Source organism: Pleurodeles waltl, chromosome 4_1 (genome assembly GCF_031143425.1).
Source record: "Pleurodeles waltl isolate 20211129_DDA chromosome 4_1, aPleWal1.hap1.20221129, whole genome shotgun sequence".
NCBI lineage: Eukaryota > Metazoa > Chordata > Amphibia > Caudata > Salamandridae > Pleurodeles > Pleurodeles waltl.
The window spans coordinates 856,461,268-856,485,684 of record NC_090442.1 but is presented as its reverse complement, the minus strand read 5'-3'; the positions used below and the strand labels follow the sequence as shown (position 1 = coordinate 856,485,684).

The 24,417-nt window shown below is 45.2% G+C and overlaps 1 protein-coding gene across 3 annotated transcripts in view; it reads left to right on the top strand.

The window, feature by feature from the left end:
• TMTC3 (transmembrane O-mannosyltransferase targeting cadherins 3) overlaps window positions 1–24,417 on the top strand; it is a 504,535-nt gene that overhangs the window by 184,395 nt on the left and 295,723 nt on the right. For all 3 annotated transcript variants that reach the window (XM_069229615.1, XM_069229614.1, XM_069229616.1), the window contains one exon: window positions 5,847–6,099. In XM_069229615.1, coding sequence (XP_069085716.1) covers window positions 5,847–6,099 — 253 coding nt within the window. The remainder of the gene's footprint in view (window positions 1–5,846; window positions 6,100–24,417) is intronic.

The window sequence follows — 24,417 nt, the reverse complement described above, 5'->3', positions numbered from 1 at the left end:
GCTGCTGCCCATTGTCCTAAGAAACTCACGTTGGTTTGTATTAGGGGAGTATAAGGTTATCAGGGCTAATGGGTCGCCATCTAACGCGCCCTCTAATATTACGTACCGCCCATTTGGGTCGCACTGTATACGGAGCACAACATATGGGACCCCTGGGGCTATCCAGATTCCAGCCCCTCTGGCATATGACGAAAAGGTAGTTCCATGTAATTGACCCTTCCACTTTGTTTTAGTTAGTGCAAGCAAGGATTTATCCAAATGGGTCTCTTGCAACATGGCAATATGTATTTGGTGCCGCCTAAGGTATGTATAAATCCGTTGTCTTTTATTTGCGGAAGCCATGCCCTTTACATTCCATGTTAAGATTTTATATTGAGTAGCATAGCTCTTATTTTGGGATGACATGGAATTTGAGTTAGATATTTGGTGGGGTTACCACCTGTGGTTATGTATGCCCAAATTTTCTTTGTGCTTTGATATCTATACCCTACCACTAGCTTCCCGGCTCCTGAGATATGTGACTTATTTTTGTAGTTTACATTATGGTGTGACGCTCTGTAATTAATACATGTCAATACGAATAACAATAAAACTGAACGTTCTGCTACAACTACAAGATCCGCTATATTTAACAACAGTAGCGGATATGATATGAACAAGGGGGTGACAGAACTTGTCATCTTGGGGTAACAGTCCTTATAGTGCGGAGGGTGTTCCATGGCTACGGGTAGTTGAATGATGTAGAACCGGCCTATTTTACGTATGTTATAAACGTTGCCAGATCTAAGCAGCGGCGGGGCGGGCACACATTTCCCCGGGAGGGTTTATTCTATTTCAAACAACGACAGTGCCCAACCAAGGACAGCAGGTTGTATAGTATCCTGTATCTGGTAGCAAGTTTTTAACAAATGTCATCAGCTGCGCGTGGAGTGAGGACTGGACCCCGGTCAGTTTCCGTGGAGTCTGAATTTAACTCTAGATCAGGTTCGGCTTCTGATTGCTCAGAGTAATGTGTCGGTGACACATTGGCAAAGCGTTGCGCGGATTGTAACAGATGCGATCTCTCAGCTCGAGATTGTTTTGGGGAAGGTCTGCCGCCTTGTTTACTGCGAGGTTTGTGCTTATTTCTCTGGGGTAGACTTTTATCAATAGGAGATGGAGGGTCAGCTAGGCCTTTTGCATGAAGCCATGTCCATGCATCTTCAGGAGTAGTAAAGAATAAAGTACGGGAGGCATCTTGTATTCGGAGTTTAGCTGGGAACAGCAGAGAATATTTAATATTGTGTTCTCTGAGACGCTCCTTGATCCGGTAGAATGAGTTACGTTTCTTTTGTACCTCCATTGTGAAGTCCGGGTAAGCGGTTATTCGTGTGTTCTCAAAGTGCATTGGGTTAAATTTACGAAATAGTTGTAATATAAGGTCTCTATCACGATAGTTCAATAATTTTGCTATTAGGGGGCGTGGAGAGGCACCTGGTGGCGGGGGTCTGCCTGGTATCCTGTGGGCGCGCTCCACCGAAAAGAACTTCGGAACATTCTTCTTGAACACCGTTTCAGTCAGCCACTTTTCAATAAAGAGTTCTGTGTTTGGGCCTTCGGCTCGTTCTGGGAATCCAACGAATCGGATGTTATTCCGGCGCGATCTGCTTTCAGCTTCTTCGGCTCTTCGCTTGAGTGTCTCGACTTCTGTTGTTATAACACTTAATTGGGATTTAACTGTTGACATGTCTGGTGTGAGGTGTGACGTATCTTTTTCAAGCTCGGCGAGCTTTTCCGCCAGCACCTGTTGATCCGCCCGAAGCAAGTTAACATCTTCTGCGATTGAGCCAATTTTCGCTTCCAGAGTTGTTTTGGTATCCAGTATAGCTTGCAACACTTTTTCAAATTGTGTTGAGTGCTTTTGCAGTGTCTCTTTTAGATCTTGAAGGGTTTGGTGCGTGACTGTGGTCTCAGATGATGGAGGCATTTTAGTTGGGTCCATGTTTTCAGGTGGCACACGTGGGGTCTTTGGCTTTCCCATCAGGTGATTCGCGTTTAAAGTTATTGTTGAACTCTGAATTCAGCTTAGTATTGTTTGATTGTGACACAGAGATTATCAACAGTTTATCTCTGGCGCTGAGTAGGCCCAATGCCTGTAGACGTCAGGTAGTTTACTTTCCTCCTCTCACCGCACACTCACCGTACGGCACTACCAAGGACCGACTTTATTACTGTTTATTTCTGCGCTATTATAGCAACGGAGCTTCTGCAAACTGCCTAGTAGGTACTATTTTTCTTTCCATGCCTTAATTACTTTGATCCATCACTTTCTCACATTGCTATCGCCTATTCAGGATCCAACACGTCCCCTTTACGCTCTTTTAAAATCTATGCTTCTATGTGTGCAGAGGCATTCCGAGCATTGGTCTACCGTCTAGAGGTCTACCTATCCTTTTTAGGGATCCAGCAAGACTGTGGGGTACGCTGCTCAGGCCGTTCAGTATCCCTCTAGTGTGAGCACGGCAAAACGGGGCTCCTCGAGATTCGAGCCTATTGTTTCCCAGCCATTTTTGTTATTCGAGGTTAAATCAGTCAACTGTTATTTTTTTTTTTTAAGGTCATCAGCACCCTGGTGCCTCCCTGCGCGAACAATCGACCTGGTGTCACGCTGCAGTCCACATTCAGGTTTGAATTGCGGCATATGTCCCAATCAGACCCCCTGGGGCCGCGCGCCCACTTGCCTCTGTCTCACCAGTATTACAGTCAGGGACGGATGGCCCTCACTCTCGTAGCGGGACGTCTTTACATGCGAGTCTCTTACTCACGATCTTCCTAGGGCACCGCGATTCGTAGCCAGCCCGGCTCCGGCCGCCTCTGGCCTTCAGCCCGGGTCCGCTCAGGCGCCTCTCCGAGCGGCCACGTGTTTCGCGGTCAGCGCGACTCAAGCCGCCTCCAATTTTCAGCCCGGGGCCGCCCCGGCTCTTCTTCGAGCAGCTACACGATCCGCATACCAGCGCGGCTCCAGCCGCCTCCGATCCCCAGCCTGGAATCGCTCGGGCGTCTCCTCGAGCGGCCGCGCAGCAGCGCGGCCGAGAGCGGCGATGCTAGGATCCCTCGGGTCGCACTGGACAGCCCGGTCAGCTCCTCCGGGTCCGTGCACGCCCTCGCCACCGCCACGCTGGCTTCCAAACCGGGTAGGGATCGTTTTCACCCACCCGGCGTTGTTTTTTCAGGATTTTAGTTGTAGGCCGGGTCGGAGCTGCAGCTTATGCGTCCGACCCGGTCGCCATCTTGGACACCAGAATTCGGACATCTAGACCTTACACAAGAATGTATGGAGGTCATCAAACAGGCTAGGAAACCTACAACAAGACTTTGCTACGCAAATAAATGGAAACGATTTGTTTATTACTGTCATAATAATCAAATACAACCATTACACGCGTCCACGACAAACATTGTAAGCTACTTGCTACACTTACAAAAGTCTAAGTTAGCTTTTTCGTCCATTAAAATACATCTCACAGCAATTTCTGCCTATCTGCAAACTACACATTCAACCTCGTTATTTAGAATCCCTGTCATAAAAGCATTTATGGAGGGGATAAAAAGGATCATTCCCCCAAGAACACCACCAGTTCCTTCGTGGAACCTCAATATTTTATTAACACGACTCATGGGTCCACCATTTGAACCCATGCACTCTTGTGAAATACAATACTTAACATGGAAAGTAGCCTTTCTAATAGGTATCACATCTCATAGGAGAGTAAGTGAAATACAAGCCTTTACCATACAAGAACCCTTTATACAAATACACAAACATAAAGTGGTTCTACGCACAAACCCAAAATTTCTGCTAAAAGTTATATCACTGTTCCACTTAAATCAAACAGTGGAACTCCCAGTATTTTTTCCACAACCAGACTCTGTAGCTGAAAGAGCATTACATACATTAGACATAAAAAGAGCACTAATGTATTACATTGATAGAACCAAACAATTTTGCAAAACAAAACAATTGTTTGTAGCTTTTCAAAAACCTCATACAGGAAATCCAATATCCAAACAAGGCATTGCCAGATGGATAGTTAAGTGTATTCAAACCTGTTATGTTAAAGCAAAGAGAGAACTGCCTATTACACCAAAGGCACACACTACTATAAAGAAAGGCGCCACCATGGCCTTTCTAGGAAATATACCAATGACAGAAATCTGTAAGGAAGCCACATGGTCTACGCCTCATACATTCACTAAACATTACTGTGTGGATGTGTTAACAACACAACAAGCCACAGTAGGACAGGCAGTGTTACGAACATTATTTCAAACACACCGCTTGTTGGGGAGATAACTGCTTACTAGTCTATGCACAGCATGTGTATCTGCAACTACACATGCCATCGAACGGAAAATGCCACTTACCCAGTGTACATCTGTTTGTGGCATGAGACGCTGCAGATTCACATGCGCCCTCCCACCTCCCCGGGAGGCTGTAGCCTTTATAAGTTGATGAAAATAAACTTGTACATTTGTAAATTTGTAAATATATATATCACTTTTAGACACATTATGTACATACGTACTTACTCCATTGCATGGGCACTATTACTATATACACAACTCCTACCTCGCCCTCTGCGGGGAAAACAATCTAAGATGGTGTCGACGCCTATGCGCAATGGAGCCAAAATGGGAGGAGTCCCTCGATCTCGTGACTCGAAAAGACTTCTTCGAAGAAAAACAACTTGTAACACTCCGAGCCCAACACTAGATGGTGGGATATGCACAGCATGTGAATCTGCAGCGTCTCATGCCATGAACAGATGTACACTGGGTAAGTGACATCTTCCATATGTTCGGTGGCCGGTGTAGCTGCAGATACAAATGCTGTGTGTGTATGTGTATATATATATATATATATATATATATATATATATATATATATATATATATATATATATAGATAGATAGATAGATATATAGATATAGATAGATAGATATATAGATATAGATAGATAGATATAAAATTCATTTTCTGGGGATCCAGAAATACTGTTTGTTGTTTAATGGAAGGCTACATGGACCACTGTCCCCTGCCATAAAAATAATCCTATAATCCTCTTCCTTTTTTATGGACAGTTAGTTTTCGAATGCACATATTGGTGTGTTCAAATGTCAACATTAAAACATTTAAAATAATGGAAAAGGTTAGTGTGCACTTCATAAGGGGTCAAATGATTAATTTGAATAGATATTCATGCATAACATTGGTAAACCATGAGAAATATAAACACCACCTTATAAAGAGATTTTAAGCTCTCCCATAATGCACACAAGCTGTATAATGGCACCACTGCACTACAGCTATTGGAATGTTTCAGTTTATAAGATTTTCAGGTCTTCATGGAGATGAGGCCATTTGTTTGCTGGGCTCTCGGGTATGGATTTGACTTGAGAGCACACCCTTAAGTGGGTCTGACCATCTGCATAACATTTTATTTGACTTCTGACTGTTTTGTGACAAATCTATGGTAGAAAAGTAATATTAAAAGGTCCCATGGTGGTGACCTTGGTACCCAACAATTTGTGGTGTAAACTCCATCAGGACAAAAGGTTATACTGTTTGCATGTTGTATATTCAACACTAGTTGCATGGGCTTTTGAAACAGCTAGACTTGCAAACCAGTGATAGTGGCTAGAACATTATGTTAAAATGCTTGATAATCTTCCATTGATTTCCCCATAAATGAATCAACCCTTCTACATGTGAGTGGAACAGTAAATGTGTGTATAAAATGTCTTATTTTTTGCTATACTGCTACCTGATATCAAACAATGTTTTGTGCTGTTTGTTTACTGTTTAGATTTGACAATCCAGCTGCTGTGAGTCCATCTCCTGCAAGACAGCTGACTTTCAACTACCTGCTTCCTGTTAATGCATGGCTACTTCTAAATCCCTCTGCCCTGTGCTGTGATTGGACTATGGGAACAATTCCACTGGTGGAATCCTTCCTAGATGTCAGAAATCTTGCTACTCTTGCCTTTATTTGCTTGTTGGGATCACTGGTCATCTTCAGCGTTGGCTATCCTGGAGATTCCTCAAAGACTGTACTAATGGTAAGGCTAGCATTTTTGTCAGATTGTTTCATTTCTATTACCGTTGTTTTAGTCTTAAAATACACCAAACAGGAATTTTGGTTCCCTCCTTGTTTCAGCCTCATGGATACACGAAAGGTTATCCCGGTGATGCTAAGTAGTCCACTGACATTTAATTCCAAATTGGAATAGATATGTGAAATGGGGTACAAATTAATAACTATGCTAATTTTGCTAAAGGCTAGGGTGAAGAATGTTGGAAAGGTATTACAATCCAATCCAATGAAGACAAAAACATTGATTTTTTAATGAATTGCGCTAGTTGCCATTGGCAGCTGTTGAACGTTATAAGTGACCGGGTGTGCTCACTTCAAATTACATGGAGCAAGGAAGCCCGATCTCATATTGAAAGTTTTATTCCACACTAATTTTTAAGAAAATGTGGCCAACTTGTGTCCTTTACAGAACAGTCATTCACATAAACGTATTAGAAAAGCAGGAGATTCTGAATAAGGTATGATTAAAGATTCCAGTATGTTCATGGCGTGCCAAGCAAGCCTATTATCGTTAGAGCTGCTGGTGGTTTAACCTTCTCAAAATCATTTGACACAAACGGTGCATTTCAGTTGCAGTCCCATAATAGTAGGCTAAAATCAGAGACATTTCAAGTGTGGGCAGTTTGAGATGGCTTTCATTTTTCAAAATACATGTAACAGAGGCAAATCTTTGCCACAGAGAAGATGGCTGATACTCCGTAACACTACTGATGGCCTTGCTCTTTGCTCACTTTTTCTCCCACCAAGAGTGATTATAGGAGCTGCGTGCAATTATAGCACACCTATTTAATTATAGGGATCAGGACTTAATCCTTCAACATGTGATATCTCAAGGCCCCCCTAACTATGAGGATACACCTATACTCTTTTCCGGACTAGACAAGAAAAAGTGCAGGAGCTCCAGAGAGACTTCCTAGGGGTCCTTTTTCTGGCTAATTTGAGGATACAACATTGAAAGTCCAGTACATTTCTTTGAGATTCCGCATGAGGCGTAGACTGGATGGAAGCCCAAGGCCTCTCACAAGGGGAGCATACTCCTGGATGGCAGGAACCTAAGAGAGGAAAGACACAACGTCCTTCCTGCACTTCTCAGACTTCCAAAGGAGGAGATCAAGCTCCTGCACCGTCTGGCGTCAACAAAGTAATACTGGCAAAAGACACGATGATTGGCACTGAGAATGATCTGTAACTAGCCCCGCACCTCTTCCTCCCCTTGACACATCTTGCAGGCACTCAAAACTCGGTGTGCTCGGCCATCTGACAGTGTGAAAGCTGGTTGGACGTTCCAACAACTGAACTCCCAATTCGTATGGGGCTCATCTATTTCCACTTAGATAAGAGACCAGGTAGCAATCTTAGGGGAGGCAGGGTCTCATGCTTACCTTACCCCTTCGGTATGGCTTTTGGTCATATCTACCTGGTTTGGACATCTGGTACTTAACATATTCCTAAGATGCGGCAAGGGACTGATATTCAAAATATTCGGGATGGTTCAGGAGCAGGGTGCCCCAAAATTGCTGTGCCTAGGTTGGGCTTATAATGAAGGGTCACTAGGGGTCCTGAACAGATTTTTCATTACCACACATTCTAATACTGTACAGTAAAGGTTTAAATTCTCAGGTGGGATACGTGAGGCAGAGTTTGTGACCCTCTTGGTAACCTGTATATCGGGAGGGTTATGCGGCCACTGCCTGTGGGTGGGGGTACTGGGGGAAGGGACAGAAGTTGCCACTCCCAGGGCTATTTAGGGGTTTGTGATATATGTTTTCATTTGTTATATGTGGTGTTTTGTTGCTACCACCAGACCAGTCATCACACTAATTCCTGCCCAACGGGGAGAACATACCTGCTGCGAAAAACTGGGTCTCCTCTGCCTCCTTGGGTTCCCATATCAAAGAGATCATACACTACTGGCCATTTTATACATGACAGGCATAGGAACAAATGATAAAAATGTTACTTTGAACGTATGAGGCCTTAATAACCCTATTAAGCAGAACAGTGTCTATGCCTTCCTGAGGCATTATGGGGTGGTGTCTTAATACCTGCAGAGAAGATGGCGTGGTAAGATCTCTGCCACTTCCTATTCAAGATGTGTGAGGGGAGAGCTCATTTGGGTAGCTCCAGGAATTCCCTTTAAAGTTTATTGGTCACAGATCGATGAGCAGGGAAGAAATGTCCTACTTGAGGGATTGTTAGATGCTCACCATATTTGCATTGTTAATGTGTATGGTCCAAATACTGATGATGGGGACTTCCTGGGTTCGTTGATGAAGATTGCTCAGATCCCACCTACCACAGAATTAATTATGGCGGGTGACTTTAACGGTGTACTCAACGTAAATATGGACAGATTGCCCCCTAAACTTCATACCAAGCCTCATACCAAGCTTCCATCCACCAGAACACGCATACACTTGGGTTGGTGGATGTATGGTGCCAACATCACCCCCACACACAAGCCTACTCCTACTACTCCCCTCCAACAACAACCTATAGTCTCTGGACTATATTTTTATTACAGCATCGTCTGCACATTACATAACACACATACATTACCTTGCAAGGTATCTCTCGGACTACTCCCCACGCTTTGCAAACTACACACTACAGAGAAACCCCCCTAAAGTGCCCTTATGACAACTACAGATGGAAACTCTCACTTACCACGCATTTCGGGCAACAGTCCAGGAAACGTTAACACAATATTTCAAGAAGAATAGGCACACTACTGGGACTCATGCTACTGAATGGGATGCCATGAAGGTGGTCCCTTGAGGGGTACTTGATAAGGAGCTAACGGAGCGAGAACAGGAGCTGGAGAAGCTGGGTCTGGGCCTCCTGAAGCCCCAGAGTTCAGAGTGAAATGGGAGCAATTGAAATGTATGTTGAATGAATGTTGGCTCCAACTTGATAAACACAATAAAACAGCAGCTCGTAAATGATGGTACCTAGAGGGAAACAAGCAGGGGGAGGATGTTGGCCCACCTAATCAAGGCAGAAAAAACACTTGGGCCCATACTATCCATAAGAGACCGAGGGTGCTGGGAGGTCTATACCCAACAGGCCATCACCTGAGTTTTCTTGCACCACCTACAGAGGGTATACAATCAACCGCACACTGATATTGGGGAGGTAGATAGACAAAAGTATTTACACTCCCTACCCCTAAAAGCACTTTTAGAAACAGATTGTAAAAACATTGGTGCCTCGATTAGTAAACCAGAAGTCTTGGTGGATATAAGAGCGCTGAGGACCGCCAAGGCCCCCGTGAGTGATGGCTTACCATCGAACTTCTATAAAACATTTGCGGGAGTCTTGGCAGAGAGACTAGTAGACGTCTATGAGGAAGCATATAGAACTGGACACCTCCCCCAATCTATGACAGAAGCACTCATTACAGTAATATCTAAACCTGGCAAAGATTGGCTAGATACAAGCTCTTACCAACCCATATGTAGTGAAATGTGTGTTTTGACCATTACCTTCTTGTTGCAACACTTTGCACCTGGCTTAGCTGTCCAGTGTTCAACAGTCACAGACTCCATTTTGTATTCAGTTTAGCCTTAGCTTCATTCTGCCTATTGACTTTTTATTAGCATTAGACACTGCCATGTAAAGGCTGCAAATAATTTTCCATATTGTACAATGCATTCTGTCTTGTTTTCATTCTGTATTGTTTCCCACCAAGGGCTTTGGCTGATACGAATGTACTCACTGCAGGGAACGGCCTTGCTTTGACTTGACACGTCTTGGGATTGTGGCCAAATCCCAAAGTGTTATTTTCAAAGCACACCTAAACTAGCCAGCATTTTTTAATACTTCTTACGCCAGCAGCAGGGATTTTTCCAGAAAGCTCCTTCTTCGTTTTTTAAGCTACAAAAGGGACCCAGATCGACAGTAGGAGATTCAGAGACCTCAATCAGGATTGAGACGTCGGATGCCTGATATACATTTCCCGTGAGGGTAGAAATTTCTTTCTCGTAGTCGAACAGGGTCATCAGCTTGCTGGCAGGAGAAAGATGAAGCACCTGACAGGCCCTACGGTGATGCATTTTTTATTAATTATTTGCTTTGCATTATAATATAGATACATATATTTGCTGTGTATATTGCAGAAGAGAATCATTCATTCATGTTTTCATTTCATTGCTGTGACCATCTTTTAAACGTGTGCTTTCAACATGATAATCTCCTTTTAGGAACCTTGCGTAGTGAAATAATAAATGTCTCCCTTGGACTATGAAGCGCATTCCAGAGATTTTTGTCAGTGCAAAAGTGTTTCAGCTCGGTCATTGGTGAAAAACAAAACACCATATCAATGCTTAATATCGCTATAAAGATTGTAAGCAGCATCCTAGCAACACGACTGCTCCCACACCTCCCAACCCTTATCCATGCCAACCAGTCGGGTTCATTCCACACAGAAACACCCTCCATAATCTACGTCGACTTGGCCACGTGCTCCGGCAGGATAAATGAGCCTTAGCCTTTTTAGGTATTGAACAGGCATTTGACTCCCTCAATTTGCATTTTGTCTGGTCTGTACTGGAGAAAAAGCAGATGGGACATATGTTCATGCAGTTGATTAACCTATTATGTACTCCGCCCAGAGCCAGGGTCCGCACTGGGAGCTATGTATTGGATGAAATCATATTACAAAGAGGTGCAGGCAGGCATGTCCCTTATCTTCCCTCTGTATGCAATATCAATGGAACCACTGCTGTGTAGACTCTGCCAAGTCCTACAAGGATGGGGTATTCAGGTGGGTTTGAGAGAACACATAGTATCCTTATATGCAGATGACGCACTGATCCACTTACGGCATTCCAATATGTCACTTCACCTACTGCAAAACATTATGGACGAATTGGGAAAGATGTTGGGCTTACTGGTCAATATGAGGAAATCCACCCTTTTCCCGCTTGGTCTGCTGGTAGGGGAACCCTGTGAAGCGCTCCCCAAAACCGAACTTAGGTGAAGGTTAGATAAGGTCAAATTCTTAGGCCTGTACAAACGCAGGACCAGGATTTATTCAACCTAATAATAGTATTGATGTTTCTGCGATCTTCTGTGAGCTTTTGGAACTCCCTCAGGCTGTCACTAATGGGGAAAGTGGCACTCGTGAAGATGGTAGTCTTGCTCCGATGTCTTTATATAATGCAAGGCTCATACTTTGAAATTCAGAGGGGAGTGTTCTGCGAGCTAGACAAACTCTTGATAGAGCTGTTATGGAAGGGTAAGTGATGCCGGGTTAGCCTGGCCATCCTAAAGGGAAAATGGGCTGGTTTAGAAGTCCCGGACCTGGAGCTGTACTACTTTGCAGTCCAGCTACAACATGCTATCTCCTGGTTAGACAGGCAATGGAACTGGGAGAGATGTCTCGTGGAAGGATTGCACGAGGGACACCAATTAGGTGAACTCTTGTTGCTGGGTACAGGAATACCAAAGCACTTCCCACATTAAATAAGCCTTATTGGTCGGATGTGAGATCGAATAGTAAAAACAGTCCTGGAACGAATCCCCTTCACCTTAGAGTTAGATATATGGATAATCCAGCAATTCAGGCACATAGCCCAAGTGATGACAACAGATAAATGGCAAGAGGAGGGCTGCATAATTTTGGCAGATTTATACCCCGAGGGCCGCTTTGTGTCCTTCCAGGAGGCACAAACAAGCTTCCACTTAGGAGGGAGGCAATTTCTTCAATATGCCAAAATACCCACCACGGCCCTACAACTATGGCCTACATTCCCTAAAGCACTGGATCCGACCTGCACTTTGACCACACGCTTAGACATGGCGGTGGGATGACGATTTATTACACATATATTGTGCTCTTCGAACTTACAGACACCAAAAGCTATTGAGAATTGTGGCAGCTGTACAGTATAGGACAGATTTCTTGCCAAAACTGGAAAAAAATACACGAAGGCCACATTGGCCAGATTTAAACAAATCCAGTATAACTTTATCCATATGAAGTGTCTTTTCCACCACCAGCGCTTCTGCTGAATATACCCCTCTAGACCTGGCTCCTGTGATAGATGCAACACCGCAGGAGTGGACTTAGTCCATTTGATCTGGTACTGCCCAGAAATATCTGAGTTTTGGATACAGATCTTAGCGCAACTAAAATTGGTGACGGGGTGGGGAGTTTCCCTAACTATTACAGACTGTATACTAGGACACCTGCCATTCAACCCCAAAAGAAAAATCACTAGACGGTACACGATCTTAGGCTTAGTGGTGGCTGAAGGACTCATCACCATATGCTGGATCAGCCCTCACTCCCGACAGCAATAGACTGGAGAAATGATATATTGGAATGGGGAGGTGCAGAGAAGGCACATATGAGAAAAACCAGGACAGATGCGAGGGCAGGAGAGATACTGAAAGCCTGGGGAGCCGTGACCCAAACACTATTACATCTCGACCCACCGGAACAGGACCACACCACAATTAGCCCCAGTTAATGCATAGACTACCTATGAGATCCAATTAGACTCTCATATATCAAGGTCTACCCATAACAAATGACTGCAAGATACTATGGAGAAAACAGGGGATGCACGTTCAACAACACACACAGTAACGGGGACGCAGGCAGAAAGAAGCTGCATCCTTTAATATACAAGAAGTGACTCGATCTTGGTGTTTTAAGTTTAACTGTTATTACAATGTCTTGAAAGAATGTTATCAATACTTTAATGTGATCTATCTTATCCATAAATGATCTGGACATATTGTATGTAACTACTTTATAAATGACAATAAAGAAATACAAAAAAAAGAAAATTCCGAAACCCCCAGTACTCTAACACAATACCATCCACCTGGAGGAGTATGCGACATGACATCTAAAGCACTTTAAAATTTGGCTCTGTAGCTTGTTCCAAGCTTGAGACGTGACTGTGATCCTTGAATGGCAAGCAATTTGGTGGAACCTCATTGCTAAACTGCTCTCTCTTATTCCTGATGAAACTTCTGAGGCTACTTCTTTGTACCAAGGCAGTTTCAGAAAAGTCGAAGAAAGACCAAGGGAGATCTGATATGGCAGAAATAACCCTGGAATCCATCATGAGGTAAATTGGGAATCAATTACATCAGTCCTTTTGTTGTGGCCATAGTAGGGAGCAAAGTTCAGTCAGTGAGGCATTTGTAAAGTGCCTCACTGTTACCCCTTGGTGTATCTGGGTGCTGGGCTGTGATGTCTCTGTCGAAGAGCCAGGTCTTGAGTCTCTTCTTGAAGGGTGCAGTTCGGAAGAGCAGGGGGTAGTTTGTTCCAGGCCTTGGCAGCGGGAAAAGAGCCGCTGCGGCTGCATCAGATTAAGGGTGTGTGTGTGTGAGGGCCTGAGAGGAAGAGTGCAGGTGTCTGGTGGGTTGGTGGAAGGGTAGACAGTCGTTGATGTAGTCTGGCACTTCATCATGTAGAAATTTGTAGGCGTGCGTGGAGACTTGAAATTACATCTCTTCTGGACAAGGAGCCAGTGGAGGTTTCTGAGGTGGCGGTGAAGTGGGTGCACTTGGTAAGGTCCAAGATGAGTCTTGCAGCAGTGTTCAGTCTCTTTAGGAGCTGAGAGGACATGCCGGCATAGAGAGTGTTACCTTAGTCGAAGCAGCTAGTGATGAGGGCCTATGTGTCAGTTTTCTTGGTGTTAGCTGGGATCCATATGAAAATTCTGTGGAGCATGCAGAGGGTGTGGAAGCAGGAGAAGGCAACTGCTTTGATCTGCAGCTTCATGGTCAGCTCACTGTCTAGGATGATGCCAAGGTTGCGAGCGTGGTCTATAAGCGACCGAGTTAGGCTGGCTACCAGCTATGGTCCTATATAGAGGTATTTTTCCTGAAGATCAGGACTTCCATCTTGTCAGAGTTGAATCTCAGGCAGTTAGTTTTCATCCAATCTGCTATGGTGGCTCTTGGAGTTGCACAAGTTGGTTCTGGTGGTGGAGGGGTCTTCAGTAAGCTTGAGGATCTGTTGAGTATCGTCTTTCTAGGAGATGATTGTGAGCCCATGGGATCGAACGATGTCGGTCATGGGAGTCTTGTAGGCATTGAACAAAGTGAGGCTGAGGGATGAACCTTGGGGTCCACCGCAAATTATGCTTTTGGGTACGGAGGTGACTTGGGGTAAGAGGATGCTCTGAGAGCATCCGGTCAGGAATGAGGCAATCTATTTGAGGTTCTCGTTTTGTGTTCTGATGCTCTGGAGTCTGTTGTTGAGGGTGCAGTGGGAGACGGTGTTGAACGCGGCTGATAGGTCGAGGAGGATCAGGATGGCAGTTTCCCCGTGGACGAGGAGTGCCCTGGTGTCGCCAGTGGAGGTGATGAGTGCAGTCTCTGTGCAGTGGCTGGAATGAAAACCTGATTGGGAGATGCCCAGTAGGTTGTTTTCTTCCAGGTAGCTGGTGAGCTGCTGATTGACTGTGTTCTTGAGTACTTTGGCTGGACAGAGAAGTAGAGAGATGGGTTTGTAAATCTTGTGTTTGTTGGGGTCGGCTGAGGGTTTTTTCAGGAAGAGTTTGATTTCTGCATGTTTCCATTTGTCTGGAAAAACTTATGTGATGGAGGCGTTGAGTTCTGTGCTGATGAAGTTTGTTCCGATGTTGAACAGGTAGTGGGGACATGGGCAGTAGGTGCTGCGGAGTGAATGGATGACATATGATGGCTGGGATGGATTGAGTGGTGTGTGGTGCCCACGTTGTGATAGTGCTGCTGGTGTGCTCTTGGGGGGGAGGGGGTCAAGAGAGCTGAGGTTGTAGATTGTGGGTTGGGTATTGAAGTTGTTGTAGATGGTGGCGATCTTGCTGTGGAAGTTGTCTGAAAAGGTGTTGCAGAGTTCTTGGGAGGGGTGGATGCTCTTCTCTGTGGCTGCTGGGTTGGAGTATTCTTTGACTATTTCAAAAAGTTCTTTCATGCGGTTGGATACTAAGTTGATTCGTGTCATGATGGCCACTCTCTTGTCCTCCTTGAGTTCTCAGTGGTAGTTATTGAGGGCTGCTTTGTGGGCTATTCTATCAGAGGAATTCCTGGTGAATCACCAATGTGTCAAGTTTGTAGCAGCTGCGCTTGGTGGCTCTGACCTCCAGAGTGTACAATTTGGCATTTGTAGAGGTTTTGTTGGTTCTGGATGGTTTCTGCGGGGCAACTGAGTCGGCGCATTCGGTGATCCAGAAGGAGAAGTGCTGAATGACCTGGTTGAGGTCAGATGAGGTCTTTTGTTTGGATGAGCAGATGTCTTACGTCCATTGTGATACAGTAGCTGCTCCAGTTGTGGAGTCGGCTTTGTGGTGGTGTTGGGTTGGGCATCAGTGATGGTGAAGTGGACGATGCTGTGGTCAGACCAGCAGAGTTCTGTGATGTCACTGAATCTTACTCTGTCACTGGAGCTGAAGAGAGGGTCGAGAGTGTGTCTGGCCTTGTGTGTGGATACATTGGCCAGTTGGGTCAGGCCTGTGTTGCTTAAATTCTTGAGCAGGGTGGTGGAGTTGGCATTGTTGGGGTCATTGATGTGGAAATTTAGATCGCTGTGTAGAATGAAGTGGTTGGAGTCGATGGCTAGTGGTGCGATGATGTTGGGGATGGTGTTGCAAAAGGCCAGTTGGGGTTCTGGGGGTCTGTACACAAGAGTGGCTCTTAAGGTAGTTTGTTGTTTGTAATTGGAAATTGAGGTGTACATGAGGAATGTGAGGTGTCGCCATTGGAGGCAATGCATCGAATGGTGTTCTTGAATATGATGGCGATGCCTCTGCCGTGTTTGTTGGTGCGGTCTCGGCATATGATCTTGTAGCTGTCTGGTGTGGCGGTGGCGGTGGCAATGTCGGTGTTTGAGGAGGGGTTTAGCCAGGTTTGGGTGATAAAGGCTATGTCTGATGAGGAGGAAGTGATTATGTCCAGTATTTCCTTGACGTGTTTGCAGAGAGCTTCAGGTGTTGAGCAGGATACATCATAGAGGTTCCGGGTTAACCGTGGGCTTCTGAGTGGGTGTGGCGCAGGGTCCTGTTTCGGCTGGCTGCTCCATGCTGCAGGAGAAGTGGCAGTTTCAGCAGGTGAAGAGTCCTTTGGTAGCACAAGGGGATGTGGTGCAGCAGTTGTTGTAGCACCCAGGATTCCTGGCTCTGAGCTCCTCGTGGAGTATGGTGGGTGGCTGGAGGGCCAGGGTTCCTGGCACTGGGTGCGGTCCAAGCACCGCAGGGTGCAGATGGGTGTGGTGAATCCATTTGAGTTCTTATTGGGACTCGGGAGTTTAGCTTAGCCTTTGGGTTGCAGGCCTGTGCGCCCGTCACCTAGTGACTTTTAACCTACTTAGCTTGCTCTGTTTTATTCCATTTATTTTGTTCTAAGATGGCTGCCATTGTTTATAGTTTTTAAAGATGTTTTGATTTGTATTATCAGCGCCACTCTGAGAAGTCGTCATTATCAGTGTCATGATAAGTTATATACGTAGGTATTGTTGTCATGTTCCTTTCTCATTTACGTGTGCTAGGAACATAATGTACGCTTGTTGGGGATTGTTTATACAATTGCTGCCACAAGTCTGCCTCCTTATCAGTGGTTTAGGAACATACCTGTGTCAGGTATCTTACATGATCTGTATAAATACATCTCACACGGAAAAGGTCATCAGAAGGGTTCTTTCCAGATGCCATCTAACCTGCATGTCGCCTTGTTGCAGAACTCAGCCTTTGTGTCACCATGGAGTGTGACCAAGAGAACTCATTCCAAGGTCACGAGGGTTGGGGGGCACTTCTCATGGAGATGGTACTGGCAGATTAGGATTATCATGCCTAGCTCTCACTAGAGTAGAGATTAGGTTCTCTTTGGTAGGGATTTTACCTCTCATGTTTACTGTAAGATGGTGGGGGGGTTTATATTAACAATTCTCATCTTCATAATTATGCTTAATTTGCTGTTTATTATCCTAATCATTGCAGCTCATGCATTTTATCGTAAATTGCAGTCTTTTCAGTAAATATATTGAAAACTCTCCTACGTCTCCTTCATTGTCTGTGTGTGACTGAGGCTTATTGCTAACATGAGAAACGGGTAACTACCGTTCCTCCACAACTTCCCTGAGAGGTCTCAACTAGAGTCCATGCGTAAGGCTGCCAGAAATCACCTTTGCTGTCTGAGTTTTACAGGGGTACTGCTTGTGAGCCGGGAGGGTTGGGCCAACAGTTGTGACTTGTTGTAGGAGTGGCTTAGTTGCCTAGAAATGTAGGAGGCTGGCCTGGTTTGTAGTGGGTACCAAAGGTACTTACACCTATACCAGGTCCAGTTATCCCTTATTAATGAAATGCAGTCAATGTCTAGAAGCTAGGCTGTCTAGGGGTAGCTGTGGCTGAGCAGCCAAGGCTTATCTAGGAGACATACAAAGCTTTTGCAATACCACTGTAGTCGCACAGTCTTCGCACACATGAAAGAAAATATTCAGTGTTACAAAAATAAAGGTACTTTATTTTTACTGGCACAAAGTCAGAAATACTTTAGAGACTATACTCTCTTAGGAGGTAAGTAATATACACAGTATATACACTAGAATGCAAATACTGAAAATCACAATAGGTTGCAATGGGCCTAGGGGGAACACAAATCATCTACTAAAATAGTGGAATGCGAAAGTCGGTTTCCCACCTAGGCAACTGTAGTGTGTAGAGGGGCACTGGGAGTGTAAGAAAACACCAAAGGTAAGTAATAGAACCCACCCCAGAACCCAGGAAAACAGGCGCAAATCACAGTAAGTTTCTTAGAACACACAAGAAGCCGTGATACAAGATTATGCAAGAACCAGAAGAGTCTGCAAGACACCAACGATGGCTTCCTGGACCTGAAGACCAGTGGAAGGGGACCAAGTCCAAGAAGCACGGAAAAGTCCAGGGAGAACAGGAGCCCTGCAAACCCAGATGAAGCTGCAAAATAAAAAACACTGGTGAGAAGAGAAAGTCAGTTATGCACCCAAGAAGACAGATGGGGGTTCCTGGTTGCTGCAGAAGATGTCCCACGACAGATGGGTGATTGCAGTCTGGTTTGCATCGCTGGATTCCACCAACAAGCCTTGGCACATGTAAAGCTCGAGGTTAGCGGAAAATGGCGTTGCCCGGGACTAGGAGGGACCTGGTGGCCTCTACCCACAAGGAGGAGGCAGATGGGGCTCTCAGCAACTCAGAGAGCCCTAAGAAGACCAGGCAGTGTGCACAGGAGTCCCACGGCACAGGGACAAAGATGGTACAAATGGAGGCCCATGCAGCACGACACAAAGGAATCTCACCTCACCAGAGACCCACTCAGGAAGCTGTGTGTCGCAGGATCGAGTGCTAACGGCTTAGGCTGTACTGTGCATGAAGAACTTCTTGGAAGGTTGCATACAAGCCTTGGCAGCTGCAAGTCATGCAGTGCACGGGGTACTGTCTTGCATGGGAAGTCAAGCTCTTACCTCCTCCAAAGTTGGACAGCTGGACCTTGGGATTGTCAGGGTCACTTTAGTCGACCACTCGTGTTGCTGGATTGTTCCATACTCGTCATCAGGAGAGGGGACCCATGCCACTGGTTGTCGCTGCAGAGGGGTGCCTACTGAAGCAGGGATCTGACTCCTTCACTCCACGGGAGATTCTTTTGGTTCCTCTGGTGCACGCTGAAGACAGGCAGTCCTTGGAGGATGCACGACCTGGAAACAGTTGCAGTTCCTGGCAGGAGCTGAAGATACAATGTTGCAGGAGTCGTCTTTGCTTCTTTGTTGCAGTTTGCAGAGTTCCTGGAGGGTTCAGCTACAGTTTCGTCCATAGAAGATGAAGTGAAGGATGCAGAGGATTCCTGCTGGCGTCTTGCAGTCCGAATCTGAGGAACCACCAAGATGAGAGACCCTAAATATCTCTGAAAGGGGGATTGGTCGGCTACACAGGTAAGCATTTATCAGGGGAGGGCTCTGACGTCACCTGCTGGCACTGGCCACTCAGATGCTCCTAGAGTACCTCACCACCTTGGAATCCAAGATGGCAAAACCCAGGGACACTCTGGAGGAGCTCTGGGCACCACCACTGGGGTGGAGATGGACAGGGGAGTGGTCACTCCCCTTTCCTTTGTCCAGTTTCACGTCACAGCAGGGACTCAGGGGGTGGGGGGTCCCTGAACCAGAGTGGGTAGCATCTGTGCCCTTCAAAGCATTTCCAGAGGCTCTGGGAGGCTACCCCTCCCATGCCTGTAACATCTATTCCCAAAGGGAGAGGGTGTAAAGCCCCTCTCCAAAAGGAAATCCCTTGTTATGCCTTCCTGGGATTGAGCTGCTTAAGCAACAGGGAGGCAGAAACCTGTCTGTGAGGTGGCAGCAGCTGAGGCTGCCTGGAAACCCTCAGAAGGCTGGTATGGCAGTACTGGGGATCCTCTGTGGAGCCCCCAGAGTGCATGGAATTGTAAAACCAATACTAGAATCAGCATTGGAGTAAATTTCCCAGATGTTAGGCACCTTACATGGCCATATTCGTAGTTACCATTGTGAAGCTGGACATGGGTATTGAACTTTGTCCTGACATATAGGTGACTTATATGTGAACTTGTGCAGTGTAAATGGCTTCGAAATGGCGCATGCACCATTTCACACAGGCTGCAATGGCAGTCCTGTAGAAGCCTTTGCATGGGCTCCCTATGGGTGGCAAAAGTAATGCTGCAGCCCATAGGGATCCCCTGGAACCCCAATGCCCTGGGTACCTAAGTACCATATATTAGGGACTTATAATGGGACACCAGCATGCCAATTTTGGATGAATTACTGGGTTATCAGTATGTAGTGACAAATTTGAGAGGAGAGAGAGCATAAGCACTGGGGTCCTGGTTAGCAGGACTCCAGTGACACAGTCAAACACACTGACATCTGGCAGAAATTGGGAGTAGCATGCTAAAAAGAGGGTACTTTCCTACAACAAACTAAAGTGTTGTCATCCCTAAACCAGCAGTCTTGCTTAGGAACAAGAGTCCAACTGCGACATGGTGCCACCAACAATGGTGTTTTGGTACTCATTTACAGATATCCTGAGTATCTCTGTCTCACACACAGCAGGCACCCTAAGTACCATTATGCGGCGCTGTCCGTGGTCTTGGGGATAATCCTCCTCAGCTGAATAGGCAATACCTAATTAGGCTGTTGTTGTTCAAGCTTGACCCCTTTAAAAGTATTTCTCCCCTTTTGGTGTTCCATCTCTGCACCCATTATTCAACATGCCTAACACCATAGACATTTCAGAAAATGTCAGACATGCATTAAAACAAAATTTAGAAGCCCATGGCTTAACAAATGAGGTTGGAATGTCACATTTATTGTGGAAGCTCATGAGGCTTACCAAACAGAAACATTCTATTCCTAGGTTAACTTTCCTGAAGAAGATGACAGAAGACCTACATTTCACAGATATAAAAAAAAGGAAATGTATTGCAATCGTACCAAGCTTACCAGTATCTACAGACACTGTTTTTCTATGAAGAACATCAAAATTGGTTCAGTTGCTCCCTACCACATGTAATACAACCTGTGGGATTAGGACATTTAAGTAATGACGGACCAACGTGGCCCATGTTTGCCACATATACACCACATCTTTCCACGCAGGCAATGTAAATACCTGGTGTATGTGCACTTTATAATGAGCTAGGACAACTTTACACACAATTGGTACAATTTGATATGAAAGCTTTGAATACCGCCCCAGCACGGGCTGCACCAGCTGGTCGCCAGTTTGCCATTACTGGGATTTACCCACAAACATTACATTCTATCATGGGCAAGGTGCCCACAGAACATGAGAAGATTCCATTCTGGATAGCACAAAAAAACTAACCAACTGGAAGCAGTGTTTCACCATATGGTACCCCAAGATAAACAGAATTGTCACAATGTGAATGGCATTCAGAATGGTTCCCTCAGTGGATGCCTGCACCACATGGGATACAGTCTTCACTTCAGTTTACACTACCACGTATGGTACCCCAACACTTGACAACTTACCGGAAGTGTTACAACAACATCAAAATGAACACGGGGCTGCTCTGGACCTAGATTTGGGGATGAAATGATGCATAACTTTGACACAGTCTCCTCAATAAAACTAAGTAACATTAAAGGGGAAGCCGTAGCATTGGCTGTGTACCTGTGGCTCCGGGAGATTCCACAGTTGAAACAGGAGCGTCAACTACCGAAAATAATTTCCGACACCTATACTAGTATAGGTCGGGATAGTTTGGGAGTCAAGCCGAAGAAGCCTGAAATTCAGAGTACTGCCCCTAAGGACGGTACCAGACAAGCACAAGAGAGTTCTAAAAAAATGCTGGGATAAACAAAATAAATTCTAAAGGAATCAGAAAGTAGACTGTCCGCATCGAGAGAGCTCTGAAAGTAGATATAATCTCAGAAATAGAAGATTTTTAAAGAGTCTGACAGATATACTGATTCACGGTCCTCTCGTGGCTTTCAGGACACACCGGATAAACGGAGTGAGATAGTGGGCTGGTCAGAGCAATGCACTGACTACGTGAAAGAGACTTACAACATTCTTCAGACAAGAAATAAGACAAATCCCCACAACAAAAGCCACAATTTAAAAAGAAAAAGGTGCAGCAATTTCAGCAAAACATGGCAGCAAACTTAAGAACATTGCTGAGGAACAAGACGTGGGCAGTGACCCTGCTGGACAGCGCAGCAGAAATCACAATATGTTGCCAGAGTCTGAAAGATCATCTGGATGCAACAGCAACTAACGACTTCCTTGTAGTCGAGACCACCCAACAGGTTTTATGATTTAAATATACAAATTGAGGGACACATAGAGCGCACTAGAAGTGTAATTTTTGGGAGGAAATTAATTGGGACGTCCTGTTTGCGGAAAGAGACTGGCCACTTGAACCCATCCCCAAGCTATCACATGGGGAAGAGGTCATTTTGCCTTCTTTCTCAAATCTTGTTCCGGGAGCTGTAAAATAAGCCTCTGCTGTTGACTGGGCGTTGGTGCACACACCTGCGCTACACTGCAGCCACGTAGGGTGGGATAAGGATTCCCCCTACCATATAATCCTGATTAGGTCTAAACCTCCGCCTCAGCCCCAATATCCTGTTAAACACAAGGCTAAAGCTACAGTGAGAAAGATCTTCACTTACCAGGGAGTAATAGAGCCCCTTGTCTCTGCAATGAATTACCCATTATTCCGCGTTGCAAAACCAGACTATTCCTATAGAATAGTCTTAAATTATTGACACTTAAACAACTGTACACGCACATATGCAATACAAAACGTACACAGCACTGCACTAATTAACAGCAAAGCATGTAAAAAATACAAAACAACTTTGGATATTTCCAATGGTTTTCTTTGCCAGAACATGGCGCATGAAAGTCTGGACCCGAGTGCATTCTCATTTGACTCACAAAAACACTTCTGCCATTTGCCCCAGGGCTCTAAGAACAGCCCAGGGTTGTTGGCTGCTCGTGTAACATAAATATGGCATGATATTGATCCCGAAGTGGTGTCCTATGAGGATGACATCTAGCTCACAGATGACCTCAACATTAATCTTGCCAGGGTCAATCAGATCATTTTAGGATTTGCAGCCCTTGGCTACAAATAAAATTTTAGGAAAACTAAAATAGCCTTTCTCAGTGTATTGTTCCTTAGATATGATCTATCAGATGAGGGGAAAGAGCCTGACCCCGCCCTTTTTAGAAAAAGTTGCTCAACTTCAACCAACAAATACGATCAAGAAACTGCAGCCATTACTTGGTTTCTTTAACTTTGGCAGAACTTGCATTCCAGATTATCCACAACACATCAAACCACTCTGTGATTTAATTTGCCCAGATTTCTCAAGCAGACGCTGGACAGTTGAACACGCATGCATTCCTTAGAGGACTGCAGCAAGACATGCTGGATGCAAAACAATTTTGGTCATCAGAATAATTGCTGGTGCCATCGGGTGCACCTATTTCACCTTTAATAAGGGCGACAGGATACTCATAGCATACAGATCATATTTTATACTCAAACGCACAACAACACTTTGCATACACAGAAAAGATTCTGACAGCTGTACAGATGGCTGTCATTAAGGAGAGGCCACTTGCCTAAGGGAAATACATTATTGTCGTTACCCCAGTGCCAGCGTTAGAGGCTGTCACCAAAGCAAGCGTTCCTAACGATAAAGCATTATATCAACGTTGGATTCAATGGGCAACCTCCATGACTACCACTTCTGGGGGGAGTTTTTGACACTTTTATTTTATTGCCATTTCAGATAAAAAAAATTATCACATCTCATATTGTCCAACCATTGCACATAAATAACGGTTACAGTTATACATAGGTTCATGCCACAGGTGTGTATTTGTCGTCAATTGGATTCCCTCAATTATAGTATGCACATCCCATGTGTGCATCGTATTGTTAATAGTTTGATTATATATAGTGCCTACAGGTTGGTGCAGTGGAGTCTATGGCCAGGATAGCGTTGGGGTGATGTTGATCATAGAGGAAAGTGTTGCGGACTGGCATGTCATCTGACTTAATTGTGCCAAATATATTGAACTAAACAAACTTAAAACTGTAAACTCACCCCTGAATTGGACACTTCTAGGTAATCAAAGAATCGGCACCGTAGTTATGGTGTACCTACTTTGTATCACCAGTTATAAGATCTATGGGGGGAAGTTAAGGCTACGGGTGGGCACTGAACAACCAGCTAGTCAGTCACCTATGTCCTTAAGGTATGAGCCCCATCGTCTAGCACATTGTCTTTGGTGCGTGGGTTTACTCCATTGTCACTCCCCATGATACTTTCTGTATCGGACTCCTCCCCTGACCCTAGGGTCTCCCAGTTACCGACCATTTCTGTCCACAAAGGGGCTATCTGCCAGCACCTAATCCTTTTACTCTCCTCCCTTCTCTGGGTCATCTCTTCTGCTCCGGCCCATTGTATCACATCCGTCATCCATGGGATTAATTGGGGTCTCTTTTTCGGTTTCCAGGAAAAAGATACCCTCCGGTTAGCTAGTACTAAGGCCAGGTCCACAAATCTATTGGCAATTTTTTGGCGGCGCGGTCTGCTAAACATGCCCAGCAAGCAAGTCGTTAATGAATTCTCAAGTCATCTATGCAGCGCACAATTGATTTTTCTTATGACCCCATCAAAGAATTCCTGATGTCCTGGGCACCCCCAGGTCATATGGCCGAAGTCTGTGTCGTGCATAAGGCAGCGGGGGCAGCCTAATACCTCACCGCAAATATAAGTCTAATCCTGCGTGGTGTA